The sequence below is a fragment of the Podarcis bocagei genome (assembly GCF_964188305.1).
Source record: "Podarcis bocagei genome assembly, chromosome: 14".
Classification (NCBI taxonomy): domain Eukaryota; kingdom Metazoa; phylum Chordata; class Lepidosauria; order Squamata; family Lacertidae; genus Podarcis; species Podarcis bocagei.
Window position 1 is genome coordinate 14,156,735 of NC_138139.1, and position 21,186 is coordinate 14,177,920.

General features: G+C 40.8%; 1 protein-coding gene across 1 annotated transcript in view; it reads right to left on the reverse strand.

Moving 5' to 3' along the window:
* Positions 1-21,186, reverse strand: part of SECISBP2L (SECIS binding protein 2 like) — a 40,675-nt gene that overhangs the window by 17,938 nt on the left and 1,551 nt on the right. Inside the window, exons 2-12 of the mRNA XM_081170008.1 lie at positions 11,456-11,634; positions 10,228-10,552; positions 7,877-8,012; positions 6,820-7,043; positions 6,707-6,731; positions 6,049-6,164; positions 5,631-5,762; positions 4,512-4,595; positions 3,612-3,779; positions 2,668-2,809; positions 822-991 (exon numbers count right to left, since the gene is read on the reverse strand). Of these exons, the coding sequence (XP_081026134.1) occupies positions 822-991; positions 2,668-2,809; positions 3,612-3,779; positions 4,512-4,595; positions 5,631-5,762; positions 6,049-6,164; positions 6,707-6,731; positions 6,820-7,043; positions 7,877-8,012; positions 10,228-10,552; positions 11,456-11,634 (1,701 nt within the window). The remainder of the gene's footprint in view (positions 1-821; positions 992-2,667; positions 2,810-3,611; positions 3,780-4,511; positions 4,596-5,630; positions 5,763-6,048; positions 6,165-6,706; positions 6,732-6,819; positions 7,044-7,876; positions 8,013-10,227; positions 10,553-11,455; positions 11,635-21,186) is intronic.

Consider the following 21,186-nt stretch of genomic DNA (forward strand, 5'->3'; position numbering starts at 1 on the left):
ACAGATAAAGTATGTGGCTAGCCTGTAACCCAGACATCATAACTGGGCCATAGCCCCAGGCACATTTCTTGGAAGGGGCGCAACCAGGCACCCCCATGACATGCTCCCTCATTGAAGCCTGGCTCCGGCACGCGAGGGAGCTACTGAGGCAGCTTTCTCACACCCGGCTGCAGCAGCTGCACTCCCAGGTCAAGCCTGACCCGGGGCTGGAGTGCAGGAGAGTCAGAGGCAGCGTTGTTGCTGTGCATGCAAGGGAGCTGCCAAAAAGAAACAAGCAAATATAACCTTTTAGCTTTTTGTGGTGTAAAATGTCCACTTTTCATATGCTAGAAATAACACAACTGGTCTTAAGAGCATATCAAGCTTTGCAGAGAGGCCACTGAATGAGAAAGATGACCTTATATATAGGCAACCCTTAGATCAGCAGCTTGGCCGACAGCACAAGTCAGCGTGGGCAAACCCTGGGAATTAAAGAAATAGATGCCGCGGGGCAAAGAGAAGAACAGCTCATTAAGGGAACTGTGTTTTCGTGAGCAGGGAGACCATTCTTTGAATCGAGCACTTTTACTGAGGCAGTTTGGATCTGTTGGGGATGAAATAAGTGAAATCAAGGTATTGATTGGCCGGTTGGCTTCCTTGGTGCTCTGGTAGTTCCCATCATCTGGGTGGGAGGGGGAATCATATGTCATGTTCATGAATGGAAACTTATCCTGTCTCCTAATTTCATTAAAAATAAAATAAATTAAAATAAATTAAAATAAGCTGGGCCATTAGGATTCATGATCACCATTTCCAGAGACAACATTCTAGAGACCGCTTACCTTTTTAAGTGCTGTCGGACGCTTCAGCTTTGAGAGCTCCCTTTCTTTTCCTCGTTTCACTTTTGGGGCAGTGGAGTCCAAAGGATTGAGACAACCCACTGACGGCTGTCCTTTAGTTAAGGATTTTCGGCTGGCAGGTTCTTTGGCATGAAAAGGTGCAGCACTGCCAACTGAATGAAATCAAGACAACCATTATTCTAACCCCTACTGCAGAAAGAAAACCAAGATTAGCAATCAGCCCCCCCCCCCCCGGTCAGCTTTTGTTACAAAAGCCTTTTCCTCTCATTGGAAACAAAAACAGACAACAATGACAGGAAAGTTACACAATGGAACGATTCTGCTTCCAGATGGCTTTAAACTAGTATTCGGTTTAGTCTACTGTTTTGCAGGAACACTTTAGCTCAGCAAGGAAACAGAAACATGGTGTGCCCCTTAAAATTAATAGTATGTTATTTCAATTGTTAGCAGAAAGGAACCTTCCTTTGGCTGGCTTTCAAAGAACTGCACAGCCAGCTTCATACACTCAAGGAGGATTGCCACACAGAAACCATTTTTGAAATTGCGGAGGCTTGCGTTTTATCCTTGCAACAACACTGTTAGCCAGATTAGGCTGAGTGGAGATTTGAACCATAGCTCTCCCCCCCCCCCCAAGATACTAATAGTGCTGTATTATTATGCACTCTACATGGAGCTACCCTTTTAGGGGATTCAGAAGTGTAAACTAGTGCTGAAAGTAGCTGATAGACTGCCAAATGGTGCAGCTTATTGAAGCCATATGACATCAGTTTTATGAGAGAGTTGCACTGACTGAATTGGGCTCAGAAGCATCCAGAATGTTGCTGTTGACATATAAAGCCCTGAACAACTTGAAATCCAAACACCTGTAGGTGCCTAGGTCCTGAGATCTGAAGAAGCAGCCCTTCTGGAGGTTCTGCCATTTACTGCAGTGCATCAGGCAGTGACTCAATATAAGGCCTTTTCTGTGGTAGCACCCTGGCTATAGGACTTACTCGAAGCAGAAATATAATTGTAGCCTATATTTTATGAGTTTCCACAGCAGTTGAAAACGTCTCTGTTCACCAAATCATTTACGGGCAGCTGGTCACTTGCAACAAGGAATTGCTTTCTGCTGCTGGCTTAGCAAGACCTAAATTGGCTCCCAGTATGTTTCCGAGCACAATTCAAAGTGTTGGTGCTGACCTTTAAAGCCCTAAACGGCCTCGGCCCAGTATACCTGAAGGAGCGTCTCCACCCACATCGTTCTGCCCGGACACTGAGATCCAGTGCCGAGGGCCTTCTGAAAGTTCCCTCACTGCGAGAAGCGAAGTTACAGGGAACCAGGCAGAGGGCCTTCTCGATAGTGGTGCCAGCCCTGTGGAATACTCTCCCACCAGATGTCAAGGTAATAAAGAACTATCTAATGTTTAGAGGACATCTGAAGGCCGCCCTGTTTAGGGAAGTTTTTTATGTATTTTAAATCTTTTGTTGGAAGCCACCCAGAGTGGCTGGGGAAACCCAGCCAGATGGGCGGGATATAAATAATAAATTGTTGTTGTTGTACTGGTTTTAATGCATTATTGTATTCTATACTTTTTTATAACTATAATAAGCCACACTGACATATAATATTACATACACAAACCAACCTGACTTTATTCATCACACAGAATGGTACATTTACTGAATAACAAAAATGTACTCCGATCATCCACGACCATTTGGCACACTGGTTGGGACCAATTGCCGCTGCAGTCCAACAGATTTTGGAGGGCCACAGGTTAGCCTTAGGTGGAAAATGGCTGAGAAACGAGTAGCTATAAAAACCAGCCAAGTGAGATGTACCCACCTGTGTAAGAAAGGGGCCTGGTATTTGTGATCTGGCGAGCTTTCATAGCTTGCTGCTGTTTTTCAAGAGCGGCTAGCATATCCCCCAAGTCCAACTGCACGGGTGTTTTGCTCTTCTTTCCAGCTGCTTTTGAAACTGCTTCCTATAATCAGAATAAAAGTAGTACAGTTCACCTCCAGTGACCAGAGGCATAACTTAAACCAGGCATTATAAACTTCCTCATGATCTTGGTCAGGCGCCCCCAACCTGTGGCCCTCCAGATGTTTCGGCCTACAACTCCCATGATCCCTAGCTAACAGGACCAGTGGTCAGAGAGATGGGAATTGTAGTCCAAAACATCTGGAGGGCCGAAGGTTGGGGATGCCTGATCTTGGTGTTTAATCTGTTTTCCTGAGGGTGGGGTGCTAGAAGATACTGTTGGTTCAATATAGCAATAATGCTTTTGTGCTTACAAGCAACAGCCAAGGAAGTACATACAAAACCTAGGAGGAGAGATGTAATTCTAGGAAATATTACAACTTGAACATTCTTCTTGCAAGTGAAGCTGTACAGTGGACGCTCGGGTTGCGAATGTGATCCATGCGGGATGCACATTCGCAACCCACAGCGCTCACAACCCACGTCTGCGCACGCACGAGTTGTGATTTGTCGCATCTGCACGTGCGCAAAGCGCGATTTAGCACTTCTGTGCATACGCGGCCACCGAAACCCAGAAGTAACCCATTCCGGTACTTCGGGGTTTCAGCAGTCTGCAACCCGAGAAGACGCAACCTGAAGCGGCTGTAACCCGAGGTATGACTGTATGAACTTTTTGGTAAGTTCACCAGGGCTCCTTTGGTGATTATGATTGCTTTGGCGAATGTACCCAGGCTGGAGGCTTCCAGCTGGCTGTCCCTGATTTAAATATGCAGCCAATCATGATTATAACATAAAAAAGAACAGACCTGGAGTTTTCTCTGCTCCATGCTAATTTCTGAATACTCTTGAGCTGTAGCCAGTGCTGCTGCTAGGGCTTTCTTCTTTTGACTTTTTGCCCGTTTAGGAACAGATGTGGTGATTGGAATTGGAGTCTGTACAATATTGATTGGAGAATTTTCAGGTAAACCATCCAACTAGGGTGAACAAGGAGGGAAAGCACAGATTTAAAGGTGTTACAAGAGAAAGCATAGCTCATCACAAACTTGCCCAAGTTGACCTTGTTTCTCAAACTACCTCAACTGTATCAGCACACAACTTAGTACACTCATATAAGACTCCCTAAGTGGTCAGAGTGCTTTATTTAAACAGTATCTCAGTTAAGTCTAAGCAATTATTTGATTTGGCAGATGCAGTCCTCTAGGAAAGGCTTTTAGGTCACATGAAAAAAGGCAACTCATAAATAATCTAGAGACTCAAAATATTACTAGCATGAATGATTTACTCCAGAAAGGCTGGATCTTTTTACTTGCTGCTGGTATATGCACATGGGGGGGGGGGGAACAGTACTCTTCTATTTTGCATTAGTTATTCCAATTATTACTCCAGTCATGACTAGAATAACGAGCTATGCAAGGTGTTGAAGCTCCCTCCACACCTCTGGCTTTTGAGATTTCAGCAGACATTGCTCACACTTTCGGGCATATAATCCAAGCCATAAAGGGCTAGAAACATGTTTCCTTCTTTAAAAGTAAATATGCTAATGAAACTGAATTCTGCACCTCGTTCCAGCACATTCTCTTTTTCTCCACCCCAACAGAATAGAAGCATTCACTGCTGCTGCATTATCAATAGTCAATCACAATATCTAGCAAAGAAAACCAGCTAATTTAAATCAAAATACTATTTACATTATAAAAGCCTCTTACCACTTTAGGGGCATGTTTCAGCTGCATATTACCACCCTTGGAATTTCCATTTTCACTGTTTAACTCTGGAAATTCGTCTTCATCCTAAATAAAAATATTGGGAGGATTTGAAATGAATTAAGTTTGCATGGCTCTATCTCTACTAGGCACCAAGGCCTCACTTAAGCCATTAGCAGAAGTTAGCAGATGCCACTCTGCAATGCTTAAAAAAGAATAACCTGCCCAATCATGAGACACTCATCATGCAACAATTAGAGAAGGGAAGATGCTGACAGCAAGATGCTAGGACACACTAAAAAGTGACAACGAAATTTGAAAGGCAAGTTTATATGCTTTCAAAATGAGCATGCTTATTATGTAGGAGACAAAAACAGCCTTCTTTGAACATAATAATAATCCTGGTGTTGGGAACCCGAGGGCCACTCGTCTTCCTGGGCAGTCTTTCAGGGGCCGCCTGATAGTAGAGTAGTGCCAGAAGCAGAAAAGGGAAGAGCAACAGGTGTCATTTGTACCTTTGTACAATAATTTCCACACTCCCACTCCCCAATTCCTCTTTGTTCGGCATCCAAGCAAGCAAGAAGCTTAATGAGTCCAGTGACACAAGCGAGCCAAGCAAAAATGCTCAAGGAGGAAGCAAGGCCAAAGCGGGAGATAGAGAGACCTGGAGGGTGGCATTCTGCCTTGGGCCCCAAGGTTCCCCATATACTTCAATAATCCACGGTCAAAAATAAAACCAAGGCTCATTCTGAACAGTGTGCTGGTGCATGGAGCTCAGGTTCATGGGTTCAGCTCTGCCTGCCTCCAGGAGAAACAAACCATGAAACTTGGCTTAGGATTATGTGTGAACCAGTAACCACAGGTTGCTTCTTCCAAACAAACAGCAAATGGCAAGCGAGGAACAAATCTTGGCTTCTACACATTGTTTGTTTAGAAAGAAAGAAACCACAAAATTTGCAAGTAACACTGAGCAAATCCTTATGGTTTGCTTCTTCCAGAGGCAGACAGGGTGGAGTGGAGCTGACAAAACATGATAAGCCGATTACAAGGCCGCCATTGTCCACTCAAAAATTTCAGTGAGGGTTTTGTGTGACAATTACTATGAATGAATAAAAAAGTTACCTCAAAATAGAGGGGCTCAGGACTTGGCTCTGTTCTGTTTGACTGGTTTATGGTTATAGGCTTCTCGTGTTTCTTCTGCAAGTTCTGTCTTCTCTCTGAAGATGTGCTATGTCCCCTACATCTAAAGGCAGGCTACACGTGCATTAAAAAAACAACAACCCAAAACATATTATGGACTGGTACTTTTCCCAACTCTATCATGAAATAACTCTTATCATGACTAAATGGTTATAAATCTCATATGCCCTTTAATGATGTCCCCAAATGCCCTCTATAGCACTGAACCAATGTATGGTACAAGTATGGCAGTTTTACCTGCTTTCTACAGTAGCTTTCGTCTTTTAAAGAAACTGATGTACAGCCCTGCTTAACCTGCAAAACTTACACTAAGTTTAGGGTTTTCATAGTAAAAGGTTACCTGTGAGTTACTACACTGCTCAGGTTGCCGTCCACCTCTTGAGAAAACAGGTGTTCTCTCTATCCAAGGCTTTTTCTGAGTTGCTTGGGAACTGACACTTGCCCAACTGACGGCTCCTGAAATAAACACCGCATACATTTAAGGAAATACTCCATGTATGAAAAACAAAGTGTAAAAAAAATACATCCATTCTCCAACAGTACTGAAAGTTATACATATAAGGAGAGATAGCTAGGTGCAAAATCTAGCTCTGTATATATATACCCTGTAAAATTAGTTCCTGTTTTCAGTAGTTTTACCTGTTCCAATGGTTCACATCAGATAATTTTGAATGAAAGTGGCTTGTTATAGCTATTACTCCCATTGTCTGCCAAGTACAACATGTTTTCTTTCTAAACGAACATTTATTTGTTCCTTTACTGTAAGTTACTTGCATTGTGTTAACGTAAGAAGTAAGGAATGCACAATTAAAAATGAAGCCTTATATGCATTTCTTATGGAGCTTAATTTTCACCTCAGGCCTGGCATATGTATCAGACGGAAGGACAATAGAAAAAAAGGTGGTTTATTGATGCTGTTAGGGAAAGAATGTTGGCAAAAACAGCAATGCTTGAATGCTTGAGATTTTCTGATCTCTCTCTATATATATGAAAGTTACCTGGATGTATTGATGGTTCCATCATCTGAAAATTTTAAAAAAGAAGAGATTTTAAGATTTTGCTTATTTTGTGCCATCTTCATCCCTTTTAAACACTTCAGGCGTTTACCTACATTTGATGCAGCAGATTCTGTGCTCCTTGAGGTCACACCAGCAGCCTGGTTGCTGTGTTTAGGACTGCAATAACCACTGTCACTATCAATGTCTGCTTCGCTAGCCCCTTGCTCACTAGAGGACTCCACAGGGTGGGAGGTTCGCCGCCGCCTGCTTTTTGGTTTCCAGTGCATGGCGCTCACACTCTCCGACAGTGATTTGCTTGCGATCTCCGATGGAAAGTCTGCAAGGCAAGGCAAGTGGGATTACTAAGAACCAACAGTGCTTTGGAGCATCCTAGTCTTCTTCCACATACAAGCAGTTAGGAAGAGCTGTCACAATAGTAATAGAATTATCAGGCATTCTAGATAGCTATCTAGAACAACCCATTGCCAGAGAGTTTTGTTACAGGTGCAGATGGCAATAATTTCCCCTTCCTTCTACAGCCTTGGTGCTTGAGTTTCTAAAGTGCAAGATAGGCAATGGATGGTATCTATTTTTTTTTAAATTTATATCCACTTTCCCCCTACAATGGGACTCAAGGAGTGTTACACAAACTAAAACAGCACATTTAAAATACAAAATGCTAAAAACAAACAAGAACAGCTGTTGCTATGTTGTGTGGGAAATGTCCCAGATTCTAGTTAATTATGCTTGTTTTTAGGACCCTATTCCTTCTTCCTCATTTTCCATTCCCACTCTGCCCTGGTCAGCATTCTGTGACCATTCAGCATAGTTAGTCTTCACTGGACCATTTTTGGACTTGGACAGCTAGACTGAAAGTAGTAATATACTGTCAGTTGTGATTATGTTCATAAGACAATGTTCTGAGAAAATAATTGAATAAAATTTGACTTAAAAAGACAGAAATATTAGTGGTAAAGAAGGGAGATACAACACCTGAATGATGCCTAATAGCCAATGTAAACTTGCCCAGGGGCCAAGGCAGATAAAGCATATCATCTCAGAATGGGAGGAACACCCAATACTTCCATCACAGATATTCCTATATAAGCTTTGTACAAGGACCTTTTCAGGTACAAGGAAATTTCATTTAAGCATAGAATATTACTGTACCTGTTTGCTGACAAGCATCCACCAAGAGTACAATTTTAGGTCTGCTCTCAGGGCCCGACGCACTGGTCTCTTTCTGGATAGCAACACTTTTCACTGGAGGCCTTTTGCTTTTTATGTGTATCTGTGGAGGCTGTTGCTGTTTAAAATGATTAGCCAAGGAAAGAGATTTATTTTGTAAGCCAGTGGACTTGGTTTAGGAAAGACAATTTTCATATAAAATAACCACAGAAGATTATTGAATATTATCCGCAAACATTTGGAAACTAACCTTAGATCAATCAGCACTTTAACAAAAAATCAACGTATGTTCCATACAAAACAATGAATAAATAATGAGTACCAAGTACAGTCCATTGTTTAAAGATCTTTCATATTTTGCTAAGCAGCTTTCATCTATCTGTACTGATAACTAATAAACTACGATTTCTACATTAGGTACATTCACACTTCTGATGTTCCAGCTACTGCAACGTGTTTGGAACCCAAACCTAGCATGTCAAGCTGCTGAAATTGCTTTACTGAAGTATAACTGTTAAGTGTGATTTTTAAAAATGTATTGAGAACCTTTTGGTAGGTGTCCAAGTATGATAATTAAGAATTGGACATAGTCCAGAATTCTATCATTCTTGGAAGTATGGAAGACAGTATTAAGGGTAACTCAAATGGATAAATTAACTGCTTTTAATACATCTTAAGCAGAGGTTAGGCAGCACTTAAACACTATTAATTCCTTTTGGAATTAATTTGCCAAAAGCAGCAATTTACTATTATGGTGGCTTTTAAGAGTTTTTAAAAATATTACATCCGTATGGCTGCCTGTGTTTTTTTAAGAACTGTCATTTAACACATTTAAAAATAAAATTTCAAAAGCAAGTACAGTGGTACCTCTGAATATGCACACCTCTGGTTGTGTATCTTTCGGGTTACGCACGCGGCAAACCCGGAAGTATTTTTCCAGGTTTCATCGCGCGCACATACACAGAAGCGCTCTACTGTGTTGTGCGCATGTGCAGAACAGGTACCTTCAGTTGCGAATTCCTCGGGATCTGACCGGAGCTCCGGAATGGATCCCGTGCGCAACCAGAGGTACCACTGTACATAAATATGACACCTATTCATGTTTGCATGGATGTGAGCTAGAGGTATTCATGATTTTCAAGAAGGGAGGGTAAAGGTTTTTAAAATGTATCGAGTTCAACACTACAATCTTACCACAGCACTTCAGAAACACCAAAAATGAAATTAGGCTGATACTGCACCACTTTTTTAAAAATAAAACAGTGAGCATTACATTACTCTAGGCAACAGATGTGTACATTGTGGTTACAATCTTGCCTCCAACTGCACATGTGTAAAACATACTGAATTCAACAGGAACTGTGTGCACTAGATATAGCAAAATATATTGGGAGACTATTTTTTAGAAAGCTCAAGTAACCACCATATTCTGCTGGCAAAATAAACTAAGGATGTCCTTTATTTTTTTCAAACTGCTTTATCCTCAAAACCTAAGCAGGTAACAATAAAAAAAAATTATTTTGTCTTTTATAAAGGTGCATTTTATATGGAGTACTTGTCTTAACTTTTGTTAGTTTTGATACCTGTATCAGATAAAAACTATGTTATATGTGTGTCTACATGTGAAAAGGTCTTGAATCACACAACAACTAGGCTTGGGCTTTTGTGCATGCCCAATTGCATAAACCAGGCATGGCCAAACCTGGCCCTCCAGCTGTTTTGGGACTACAACTCCCATGATCCCTAGCTAACAGGACCAGGGGTCAGGGATTATGGGAACTGTAGTCCCCAAACAACTGGAGGGCCAAGTTTGGCCATGCCTGGCATAAGCAGACCGAGGAAGGGAACAAGTGAGAGGTTGTGCTCTATGCTGCCCCAATACGGCATGCAGAATGCAAAGAGTTTATTCTCTGCACAAAAATATTTCCTAGATTCTTGTATTTCTGGTGTAAAATATTTTTTAATAGGATTTTCATTTCCAGTATAGTGTTTTACAACAATGATATGGATACAGTCAAACCCTGGTTGTCGAATGTAATCCGTTCCAGAAGCCCGTTCAGCTTCCGAAATGTTCAACAACCAAGGTGCGGCTTCCAACTGGCTGCAGGAGCTTCCTGCACTCAAGAGGAAGCTGCGTCGGACGTTCAGCTTCAGAAAAACGTTCACAAACTGGAGCATTTACTTTCAGGTTTTCGGCATCCGGGAGCCAAAATGTTCCAAAATGGAGGCGTTCGAGGACCGAGGTTGGACTGTATTGACAAACATATACTTCACCGATATATTCCAAACTAGCCATTCATCCTTCAATTATGTTGCTTGCTAAATGGACTTACTTTTTGCACAGCTGGTCCCCTGTTGGAGCTTCTACTCTGCTGACTACATAATGAAAAGACCTGGTTGGGTTGGGTTGGGCGATCCGCGCATTCTGCTGTGACTGTATTTATGGCACTTGTTGTCTGGAAGGGTGCTGAGTAAGGGGCTGGAAAAGGATGATAAAAGCCCATGACCTGGGCACATGGTGCTGGCATCAATTGGTAATACGTGTATTCAGCAGACACAGGTGGCTGGGCAGAAATAATGGGATAAGCAAGGTATGGACCAGCAGGGTTTGGGTTGGGCTGCTGCCATCTGATCTCATTGTTATACAGCGGAAGTTGCCTGTGGAGAGGAAGAGAATAATGCACTTTCTGAATGGTTAAGTGTGCAACAGTCCACCAGCACCGCTTCTTTCCTTTAAAACCAAAAAGAAAGATTTTGCAAGTGCTAAGCGCTGTCCATCCCACATATATTTCCCCACTGTGTTCATATGGCTGTTCAGTTCTAGGGATGAGGAACTAATTGCACCAAACTGTACTGCACAAGCTAAGTATTACACTATTGTGAGATACTGAGTGCTATACTAGCATTGGAGTCCTATGTTTTTACAGGTAAAATTATAGACAAGTCCTCACAGTGTCCATTCAGAATTAAATTCTGCTGAATTAATGGTGCTTACTTCCATGTAAATGGGATTACAACTGCAGTCTTAAACATCAAAGGGAGACCTGAATTACATGTTTCCAGAGGGTTCATCATAGGCCTATGCTCGGTGAAAATATGAGCAGTTTTCTGCCTCAGCAACTATGCAAAGAAGGCAGCAAATGGAGGCCACTGCCTCATTTTGGAAGTGGCATGAAGCTAATTTCGCTGCTCTAACAGATAGCAAATTTAAGAGGTGGCTTGAAGGTCTGAGCCTCACCACCTTTCATTCAGGAGACACAAAAAATAGATTATTTTTCCGAATGGTTAAAAAAACAACAACCTGGAGAGAAAGCAAATAAGTTCCTTCTACAACCATATTATTCAACTAACATGCAATCTAATCCTCACATGTTTACCCAGAAGCAAGTGTCACTAAGTTTGGAACAGCTTACACCCAAGAAAACATGCACAAAATTTCAGCTTTAAGTGCTGAAGTTTAGTGTGAAAGCTTACCAGTATTTTAGGGAACACAGAAAAATAAATGGCAGATGCAGAAAATATTTACATTCATTTATTTAGTCACAGAATATATTTAATTACCTATTGGACTGGTTTTCCTGAACAAATGGGTAGCAAGTAATCAGGTAGCTAGGAATAGGAGCTGGTTCCACGCCATTAACTCCTCCACTGTCAGTAGGTAACGCCATAGACATCATAAGTGAATCCGGACCCTTCTTCTGAGGAATGAATGGTTCTACTTCAGCAGACAGTTTCACATTCTTAAGGGAAGAGAAAGAAACATGTTAACATGTTAGGGAACATAAACTAGAGTATTTTCTGGGCTGCCAGTACTTAAGTACGGTATGTCATAGCCACTAGGGCTGTATTTTCATTAGGTTTACCATGTTACATTTCCCCAGTCAAAATTATTCAAGCAAAATTACTTGCATTTAAGATCAGCAATCTCAAAGCTGGTAGAATACTACATAGACTGTTACACACTGACACACACAATTTATTCTAGTTCCATGTGCAGGAAATATATCCCTTATCTAAAGCACCAGAGCAGTAACCAGAGAGGAGGTGACAACTATGCAAACAACTATGCCACCCAAGGAAACATGCACAACAGACCTAAGTTCAGTCTTCTGAAGAATGCACATTACAAAATAGGAAAACAATTAAAGACAGTCATGTTTTGTGCCACACATTTATCTGCAGTAAATACATGAAATTTTATGCTAGAACGTAGCATAGGAGATACTGTTTAGAGCAGTGATGGCCAAACTTGGCCCTCCAGCTGTTTTTGCACTACAATTCCCATCATCCCTGACCACTGGTCCTGTTAGCTAGGGATGATGGGAGTTGTAGTCCAAAAACAGCTGGAGGGCCAAGTTTGGCCATCACTCATTTAGAGCATTGCATGTGATCAATCTAAATGAGGATGGAATGAGTTACACCCCCAGGAAAATGTTACTTTAAGTTTATTGCTTTCGGTGGGTCTATTCAAGTATGAATAATCACTTATTGTTGATAGGTGAAACTTCAATCTTATGCACCCTTTTCTAAAAAAAACCAACAAGTTCCACTGAACAAAATATAACTTCCAAACACATTTGCAAAAGATTGAGCTATAACTAGTATCCCACACTTCCTAGAATCAGGGGATAACTGTTGGGCAAAGTAATGTATTTCAAATAAATAGAAAACTGATTTCCAATGTTATGCACTTCAATCAAGAGTCAAGAGTCTGGGTCAAGAGTCTACTAGAGGAAATATACTAGTAAGAAACAAATCTGACAAAGTATTTATTTTTTTAAAACCTGCAGAAGATAAGTTACCCTCCCAAAGGAAAGCTATTAGCTATGATACCCGATGCAGCAATTATACTCTCAACAAGTCAAGCCCACTTTCCTCTTCTGGTACAACTGCAATGAGTTTGGAAGCTTTTGCTTCTGTTTTAGATTCACTGCAACTGGTCATGACATTCACACCTTAATCATAATTATGGTTAATTGAGACAAACCTATAACCTATGACCTATGGTTTGAAGCAGTGTTCGAAGTTAGCCAGGCACATTTTGCACCTGCCTATTGGCCACTTGCAGCCAAGTGTAAATACAGTGGTGCCCTGCAAAACGAATGCCTCGCAAGACGAAAAACCCGCTAGACGAAAGGGTTTTCCGTTTTTCGATGCGCTTCGCAGGATGAATTTCCCTATGGGCTTGCTTCACAAGACGAAAATGTCTTGCGAGTCTTGAGATTTTTTTCGCTTTCCCACCCTTTTTCTAAGCCGCTAATAGCCTTTTAGCCGCTAAGCCGCTAATAGCCGCTAAACCGCTAATAGGGTTGCTTTGCAAGACGAAAAAACCGCTAGACGAAGAGACTCGCGGAACAGATTAATTTCGTCTTGCGAGGCACCACTGTACCTGGGTGCCAGGATGGCGGCGCCAGACATTTCCACCACCTGGAGGTGCATGCCTGGGAATAATTGGATCTTGACTGTTTTCACACACTAATACCACATCCTGCAGAATTCTATCAGTTATATTTTATCTGCAGAATTAGAATGAATTTCAGGAACCAAAATGCTTTTTCTGTGCAGCCTGAACAGGAGCAGTGAACGACATTACAGTTAATTGTTGTAGTTTGCCTTCACTTACCCCACCCCACTGCCCTGCTCACAGTAATGTAAGAATATTCTTACATTATGAATGGTCTGTGTCATCATTAAGAAGAGGGAGGAATAGGCTGATATATATATGGACTGTCCCTGGATCAAGTGACTTTTATTTAAGTTCACAAAGTTCTTAACCTAGCTCTATGTCAGTGATGGCCAAACTTGGCCCTCCAGCTGTTTTTGTGACTACAACTCCCATCATCCCTAGTTAACAGGACCAGTGGCCAGGGATGATAGGAATTGTAGTCCCGAAAGAGCTGGAGGGCAAAGTTTGACCACCACTGCCCTAGGTTGTCATCTGAACTAGCCAGATGTTTAACAGATAATCAATCATTGTTGTTGTTTAGTCGTTTAGTCGTGTCCGACTCTTTGTGACCCCATGGACCAGAGCACGCCAGGCACTTCTGTCTTCCACTGCCTCCTGCAGTTTGGTCAAACTCATGCTGGTATAATCAATCATAGACAGTCATTTTTAAAAAAAAAACAACAAAACTTTACAGATGTCTTGCCCCAAAATGGCAACTAGATATTCTGTTTTGGCGACTACCTTGGTTTAAGGAGCCATTTGTTGCCGTGTGTGTGTGTGTGTGTGCGCGCGTGCGCGCGCACACACACACACACCTTATTTCAACAAACCATAGTTCAGATAACCTAGTGGTTAAACTAAAAGAGAAGAGAAAGCTTTACGGCCACTTGTGTCCATACCAGAGGAGGAGGAGGAGTGCTTAAACTCAAGGCCTCCTTCAATTCTTTCCTGCAAAAATAATCTAGTCCCAATTTAAAGTACCAATTGCCTTTTCCTGCACATGCCAACCTGAAGCTTAATATTGCTTTGGAGGCCTTCCTCTGGGTAGCTTCAGCAGGCAAAGCAAATCAGGGAGGTACCAAGGAAAGGGACTTTTGATTAGTGGCATCTCAGCTATGGAACAGCCTCCCCAAAGATGGTCATACAGAGACTTTGTGGTATTTTCAGTGCCAACTGAAGTCCCTTTTGTTCACCCAAACTTTTAAACTGTTTTAGAACAGAGATGTAAATTATTTCATGCTGCCTCAACACAAGTAAGTTTTTTTGAGGTTTCTTGTTTTATTGGTTATTGTATATAGTGCTACCTTGGTTTACAACCATAATCTGTTCCGGAGGTCCGTTTGTAAACCAAAACAGGTTGTAGCCCAAGGCCTGCTTTTGCCAATGGGGCCTCCCAAAAAAATATGTTTGTAATAAAAAAGGGGGGTTGTAATCCCAAAAAAGGTTGCAAACAGGGACACGCACTTCCGGGTTTGACGTGTTTGTAATCCAAAATGTATGCAAACCAAGACGTATGCAAACCAAGGTACCACTGTATTATGTGTTTAGTATTTTGTTGCAAGCCACACAATAAATGGTGACTACATAAATATATTTAATAATAATTCATAATCCAAACCCACCTTTGAGCAAAACAGCAGGATATAAGATTGCCGGTAATTAGTGTATTGTTTTCTTATTCAGGTTTAGTTTGAATTAAGTTTGGCTTTTGATTTCAGAGCCTCTACATTAAGCCATTCGCAAATAACAATCTGTCTATTGTTTCCACTTCTATCAGAGTATGGATTACACAGGAACCTATTTCTGCTCTAAAGGAACATGCACACTGGTGACACTATATAAATACAACCATCAGTACTTACATATTCTATTGTTTGTGTTAGCTATTTTCTTTCAAAGCACAGGATTTTAAGACTTTCCCAGCTTTCAGTTTAATTTTACAGAATGTATGCAATAGCTCATTATATATGTTTCCCACTGACCATTACATTTCTTCCAAGATATTTAACATAAAGCCACCTTTGTTTTCAATATAAAGGCTACTGTATTATTTAGCAGCTGCAGCGACAGAAGATGACACTAGCAGGAACAGACTGGTAAACTTTGTCTTATAGTTACAGCACTGTGTTTAATCTTTAGACTACAATATACAAAAAACCTGTAACAGACGTTCAATATTACCCATTAAAACAGAACCCATGCTGTCCTTCTAAGCAGAATAGTGCTGTCGGCTGAAGGCACTTAGTGTAATTAACACAAGGCAGATGCTTACATATTATGTTTCAGATTCAAAATAATGTTGGGTTTTATACTGGCTAACAGCTGGAAAAAGAAGCAGCCTAGTTATAATAGTGACCTTTTATCTTTCGGCAATTTGAAAAAAAATATTGGTCAGTTTTAAAATTGAGAATATGTAGTAACAAGCATATTAAGAACTTACACTTTGCCTATTTTAAGAGTCGCTTTGTAAACACAAAAACAGATGTGGCTATAGTTAGATTATTCAATGCAATCTTAAGGAATGGGAAATATGCTGGTTGACTAGAAGATAGCAGGAGCATTTTATGCAAAGTTCTGTCTGAAAAATCTTACTTTTTAATCAATGATGGGGTAGTAATTTCTCCACTTTTAGGACTGCTTGTGCATTAATGTAATACAAGTTACATTAGGCAAATGGAACCAATGTAGTAGTAGTACTGTTTAAAAGCAAACTTTTATTTTTCAGGAGACTCTCACTAGAAAGCAAACACTTATGCAAGCAGAAGTCCAGGCATGCTAAAATTAGTATATGTTAATTTTCAGCATCTTCCTTTTTCTCCCTTAGGCTGGAATCTTAAACAGGCTTACTACGGAGCTAGCACTCTAGAACTCAATGTGGCTTACTTCTGAGTACCATATTTTTCGCCCTATAGGACGCACCTTTCCCCCTCCAAAAATGAAGGGGAAATGTGTGTGCGTCCTATGGGGCAAATACAGGCTTTCGCTGAAGCCTGGAGAGCGAGAGGGGTCGGTGCGCACCGACCCCTCTCGCTCTCCAGGCTTCAGGAAGCTCTGCGCAATCCTCCGGAGCCCGGCGCAAAGCAGTGCGTCCTATGGGGCGAAAAATACGGTAAATGAATAGTAATGTGTTATTAAAATCTAAATAGCTTAAGGGGGATGTATGCTATTGAGCTATGTCTTAACATTTTCATTGGAGTATTTCTAAATATAAATTTCTAAGTAATGCTTTGAATAGGACATTTAAAACAACTCGATTGTTTTGACATTTTTCTCATATCATATGTTTCAGTCAAACTACTTTTGGTTACTGGGAGGGGATCAGATATTGTTTACTAAATGCAAGTCAAGTATACATGCTAAATCAGATCTCCATTTAAAGCAGCACAAAATGTTCCTATTACATTTTGTCTGGAAAACTCACACCACTTTTTATTATCTGTTCCAGCTCAACTGCCAAACAGAACATCTTACAGATTCAGATTAACATGCATCATTTATCTGTTTTAAAAAGGATCATACAAACTGTTTCATTTGCTTGCATGTTAGACTAATGAATGGCTGTTTTTTTGAAGATACACAAGACAAAGCAAATTCCGATCAGGAAATGGGTATACTAAGGCATGCAACCCTTAGTTGGGAATACTGTATCTACAAATCTACAAATCAATATTCAATGAACACATTGGGTGAAATGCTTTTACAAACTCAATACTGCCAGTATGACATCTTTGATAGGTGGACACACAAACAATGGAAGCTCTAAGATTGCACATGACATGTCATTATGAGCTTCTATTGTTTGTGTCTTAGCTTTATTCAAACAGATAAGCTATAAAACAAGGTAACATGAGTGGGCAGTAGCACCATCATTTTATAAATGCTAAGTACTTTCATTAAGTACTGAACAACCTGTTCACGTGAACACCTACTCATAACTTTCATATTTAATTCCTTACTCCTACACTGTGTTTATAGAATCATATAATTGCAGAGTTGGAAGGAGACACAAGGGTCATCTAGTCCAACCCCCTGCAATGCAGGAATCATTTTTCCCAACATGGGGCTTGCACCCATGACCATGAAATTAAGAGTCTCATGCTCTGACTGTGCTTAATTAATACAACTTCCAAGAGGTCTCCCTATAAACTACATGAGGGTACAAGTAATACATGAAGAACAGCTCATATAAAGTAATCTATTACTTAGCTTCTAAACAAGGCCAAACATCATTAGGATAGGATGCAATCCTATGTACAATTAACAGGAACAATTCCTACTGACCACAGGGATTTGCATCTGTATAAAAATGCTTATTTTTGGATTGTAAGGTTTCAATCCTACAATTACTTGGGCATGAATCCTACCAGGTAGCAAGGATCCAGTACTGGAAGACTTTTAATTTCATTACTTTTAATTTCATTACTGTATTTATAATTTTTTTTTATAAATCGTATGTTTTATTTTTAATGATACAACTATGATGTTTAGTAACTGAATCTATCTGGATTACATTTGGATTAACAAAATGCAACTCCTCCTTCCCTATCACAATCCAAGTCCATTTTAAAAAGTTTAAAACTTACTACTAGAAACAACTGCATTATAAAACTGTAAGAGTCTATCTTAGCCAACCTTGATTTGTACCTCCATGACTTCATAAAGGCCAAGGCTTACTCTACATTAGAACAGATACTTCCCAAGAAAAGGAGCTACTAAGATTAGACACTGGCCTAGTTCACACATCAGTGCAGTAGCAGAGTGACTAGGGAGGAGCAAAATGGCCCCAATCTACTCTCTTGGAGACCCTGCATTCATGCTAAGTCATAACTTGTCTTAATCAATGCCTTTAAATCAACGTGGCAGCATAAGGAACATATCGTGCCATTGGTTCAAGCACAGAACAAGTTGTTTTGAAGCGATGCATGATACAAGGTAGTGATGCATGATACCAAGCTACTTTTTGCAATCCGTTTCCTAATTTTGTTATTTGGCAACTGTAAACCGGCTTTAAGGAGCCATTTGGCACCTAGCTTATATATCTTGAGTTTCTAACACCGATATCTTGTGAAGGCATGTGCCTGCTGCCTGGCACAATACTATACAGCATACGACTTTAAGAGGACTAAAACCAACAATGCCCACCCACACCCTTTCGTCCCCTTAAGAAAAATGTCAGGCAAATGTTACAGGAACACAGAAAAACTGTCTTTAACCAAGTCAGACCACTGTCTATCTAGCTTACTACTGTCTATGCTGACTGGCAATAACCCCTCGGGGTTTTAGAGAAGCCTTTCCATGTCTTGTCTAGAAACACTGGGGAGTGAAGGTGAGGCCTTTTGCAAGCAAGTGGCTCTACCACTCCTTTGAATGAGACCTTATCCTTGAACCTAATAATTATTATTATTTTATCTTGAAGTCGTCTGGAGCTTCTTCCTCTTCTACAGCTATCCATGCCTAGCTACTAAAATCCAGATAATGGCTGGCTGCAAAGAACTAAAGACACAGGAATATACAGTGGTACCTCGGGTTACATACGCTTCAGGTTGCATACGCTTCAGGTTACAGACTCCGCTAACCCAGAAATAGTGCTTCAGGTTAAGAACTTTGCTTCAGGATGAGAACAGAAACCGTGCTCCGGCGGCACGGCAGCAGCAGGAGGCCCCATTAGCTAAAGTGGTGCTTCAGGTTAAGAACAGTTTCAGGTTAAGAACGGACCTCCGGAATGAATTAAGTACTTAACCACTGTAATGGTAGTACATGGAGGTACCACTGTAATGGAAGAATGCAACAAGGAAGTAACCATTTCATGAAGTCACCTGAAGGCTAAATTACAATTCCTACTAATTAACCCACAACAGATTGCTCAACAAGAGTGATGTCTGTGGTTTAGTAACCATTCTCCCTTCAGAAACAATTTTTAAAAATATTCATGGAAACTACAGGCAACACAAAAGGCCTGTTAAAAACAAAAGATATGTAACCCCAAACAGCCATATCTTTAAATAACAGCAGCAATGATCAGACCCAACCAACTTTGTTGTTTTGGGTAGAAAGTCACATTTAGGAACATATGCTGCTGCCTAATATTAGGTCAGATCATAGATCTGTGGTCTGACATCTAGGCTGGCTGTATTGGGTATGGGTCCTGCACTGTAGAGTTGGAAGGGACCCCAAGTGTCATCTAGCTCAACCCCCTACAATGCAGGAATCTTTCTGCCCAGCGTGTGGCTCAAAACCATGATCTTGAGAGTAAGAGTCTCATGCTGTACCAACTGAGCTATCCCAGGTCAGATTGGATGATTGCAATGTGCTTTAGGTGGGGCTGCCCTTGAAGACTCAAACTTCAGCTGGTCCAAAATACAGCAGCCAAATTCCTAGCTGGGGTTCTGGACTTAGATCTCACCGAACCAATTTTAAAATAGCTGCACTAGTTACCAGTTTGTTTCTGAAGCCAATTACAAGTGTTTAAAGCCCTAATTGACTCAGCCCCCACCCCCCAATACCTGAAATACTGTATCTTTCCTACAGACCTCCACCAGTTTTAAGATCAGCGGAGGGGGCCCTCTTGATTGTTCCACAGGAGCTCAGGGGAGGTGGTTTAAGATGGCTTTCTCTGTAGTAGGCCCTAGGTTTTGGAACTTCTTCCCCACAGAGATTCATCCGGCATCCTCATTACACAATTTTGGTGAATAAAGAGGTGAAGACACACCTCTTTATCCTGGTTTTTGGTACATGAAATCTGTATTTTTAGGACCCACCTTATTTTTGTGATTTTGTTTTAAACTGTTTTTAGCACTGTTTTTTTATAACTTGTCCTGTGACCTTAGGGTGAAGTGCAGGTAATTTAAAATAATGATAGTGATAATAAACTGAAGAGATTGATATTAGTCAGACAATTTTATAAAGAGGATACCTTCTGCGGACAGAAGTTTAAATTCTTATCTTGCAAGTGTCAGTGGGCTGCTTCAGTTTATCTTGGCTAAATATGCTGCAATATGTATAAACCATGCCCACTTAGAAAGCCTCTCCATGGCATGGCTGATAAACTAGGAAATCTCTAACCATGGTTTCCAGTTCATTTTCCTAGTTCATGTGAAATGGGAAACTATGGTTTTGTACAGATTACTAGCTTAAAAATGCAACTAGGTTGTTGTTACAAAGGCAAAATGTTTAATATCTTAATTTTAAAGGCTGTCTGAATGCATCCACAATGTGTTTAAACTCTGCCAATGGGTCAAATTAAACATTACAAACAAAACAAATAAGTGTGTGCAATGAAGCCCCAATGGTGGTGGTGGTGGTGTTTTAAATCAAGCAACTTTAAGAGGCAGCAATTTTAAGCAAGGGGTGTTTAACTCTTCTCCTTCCAACTGTTTTTCCACTCTACCAGCTGTTCTCCCTGCAAAGAATTCCAGACATATGTTGATACTTTGGAACCCTGAGGAGGGGAGGGGATGGGGCTGGAGGAGAGAAGCACAATATTGATATAAGAATCAGCTGGTAAGGAAAGGTTTAAGTAGACACTCCCTCAACTCAAAATCAAAGCCTTTCACTTTTAATCAAGCTTGTTGGTGCTTCATTTACATGTAAATGTGAGTTACATATAGTTTTCCCTCTAAGAAGTACAGTAATACCTGAAATTCTCAGGGACAAATCTCTCTCGCTCTAAAAGCCACCTGACTTCCCCACTTGCCTCAAACTGGAAAGAGGTGTGTGAAGAGTGAGGCGAAGAAATACCCATTGCTGATAGGTGTCCAGCTTTATTGGAAAATTACGTCTACTTTGAGGAGGAGGTGAAGGATATCCAACCCTCAAGTCAGTCACTGACAATGATTTTAGCCTCAAA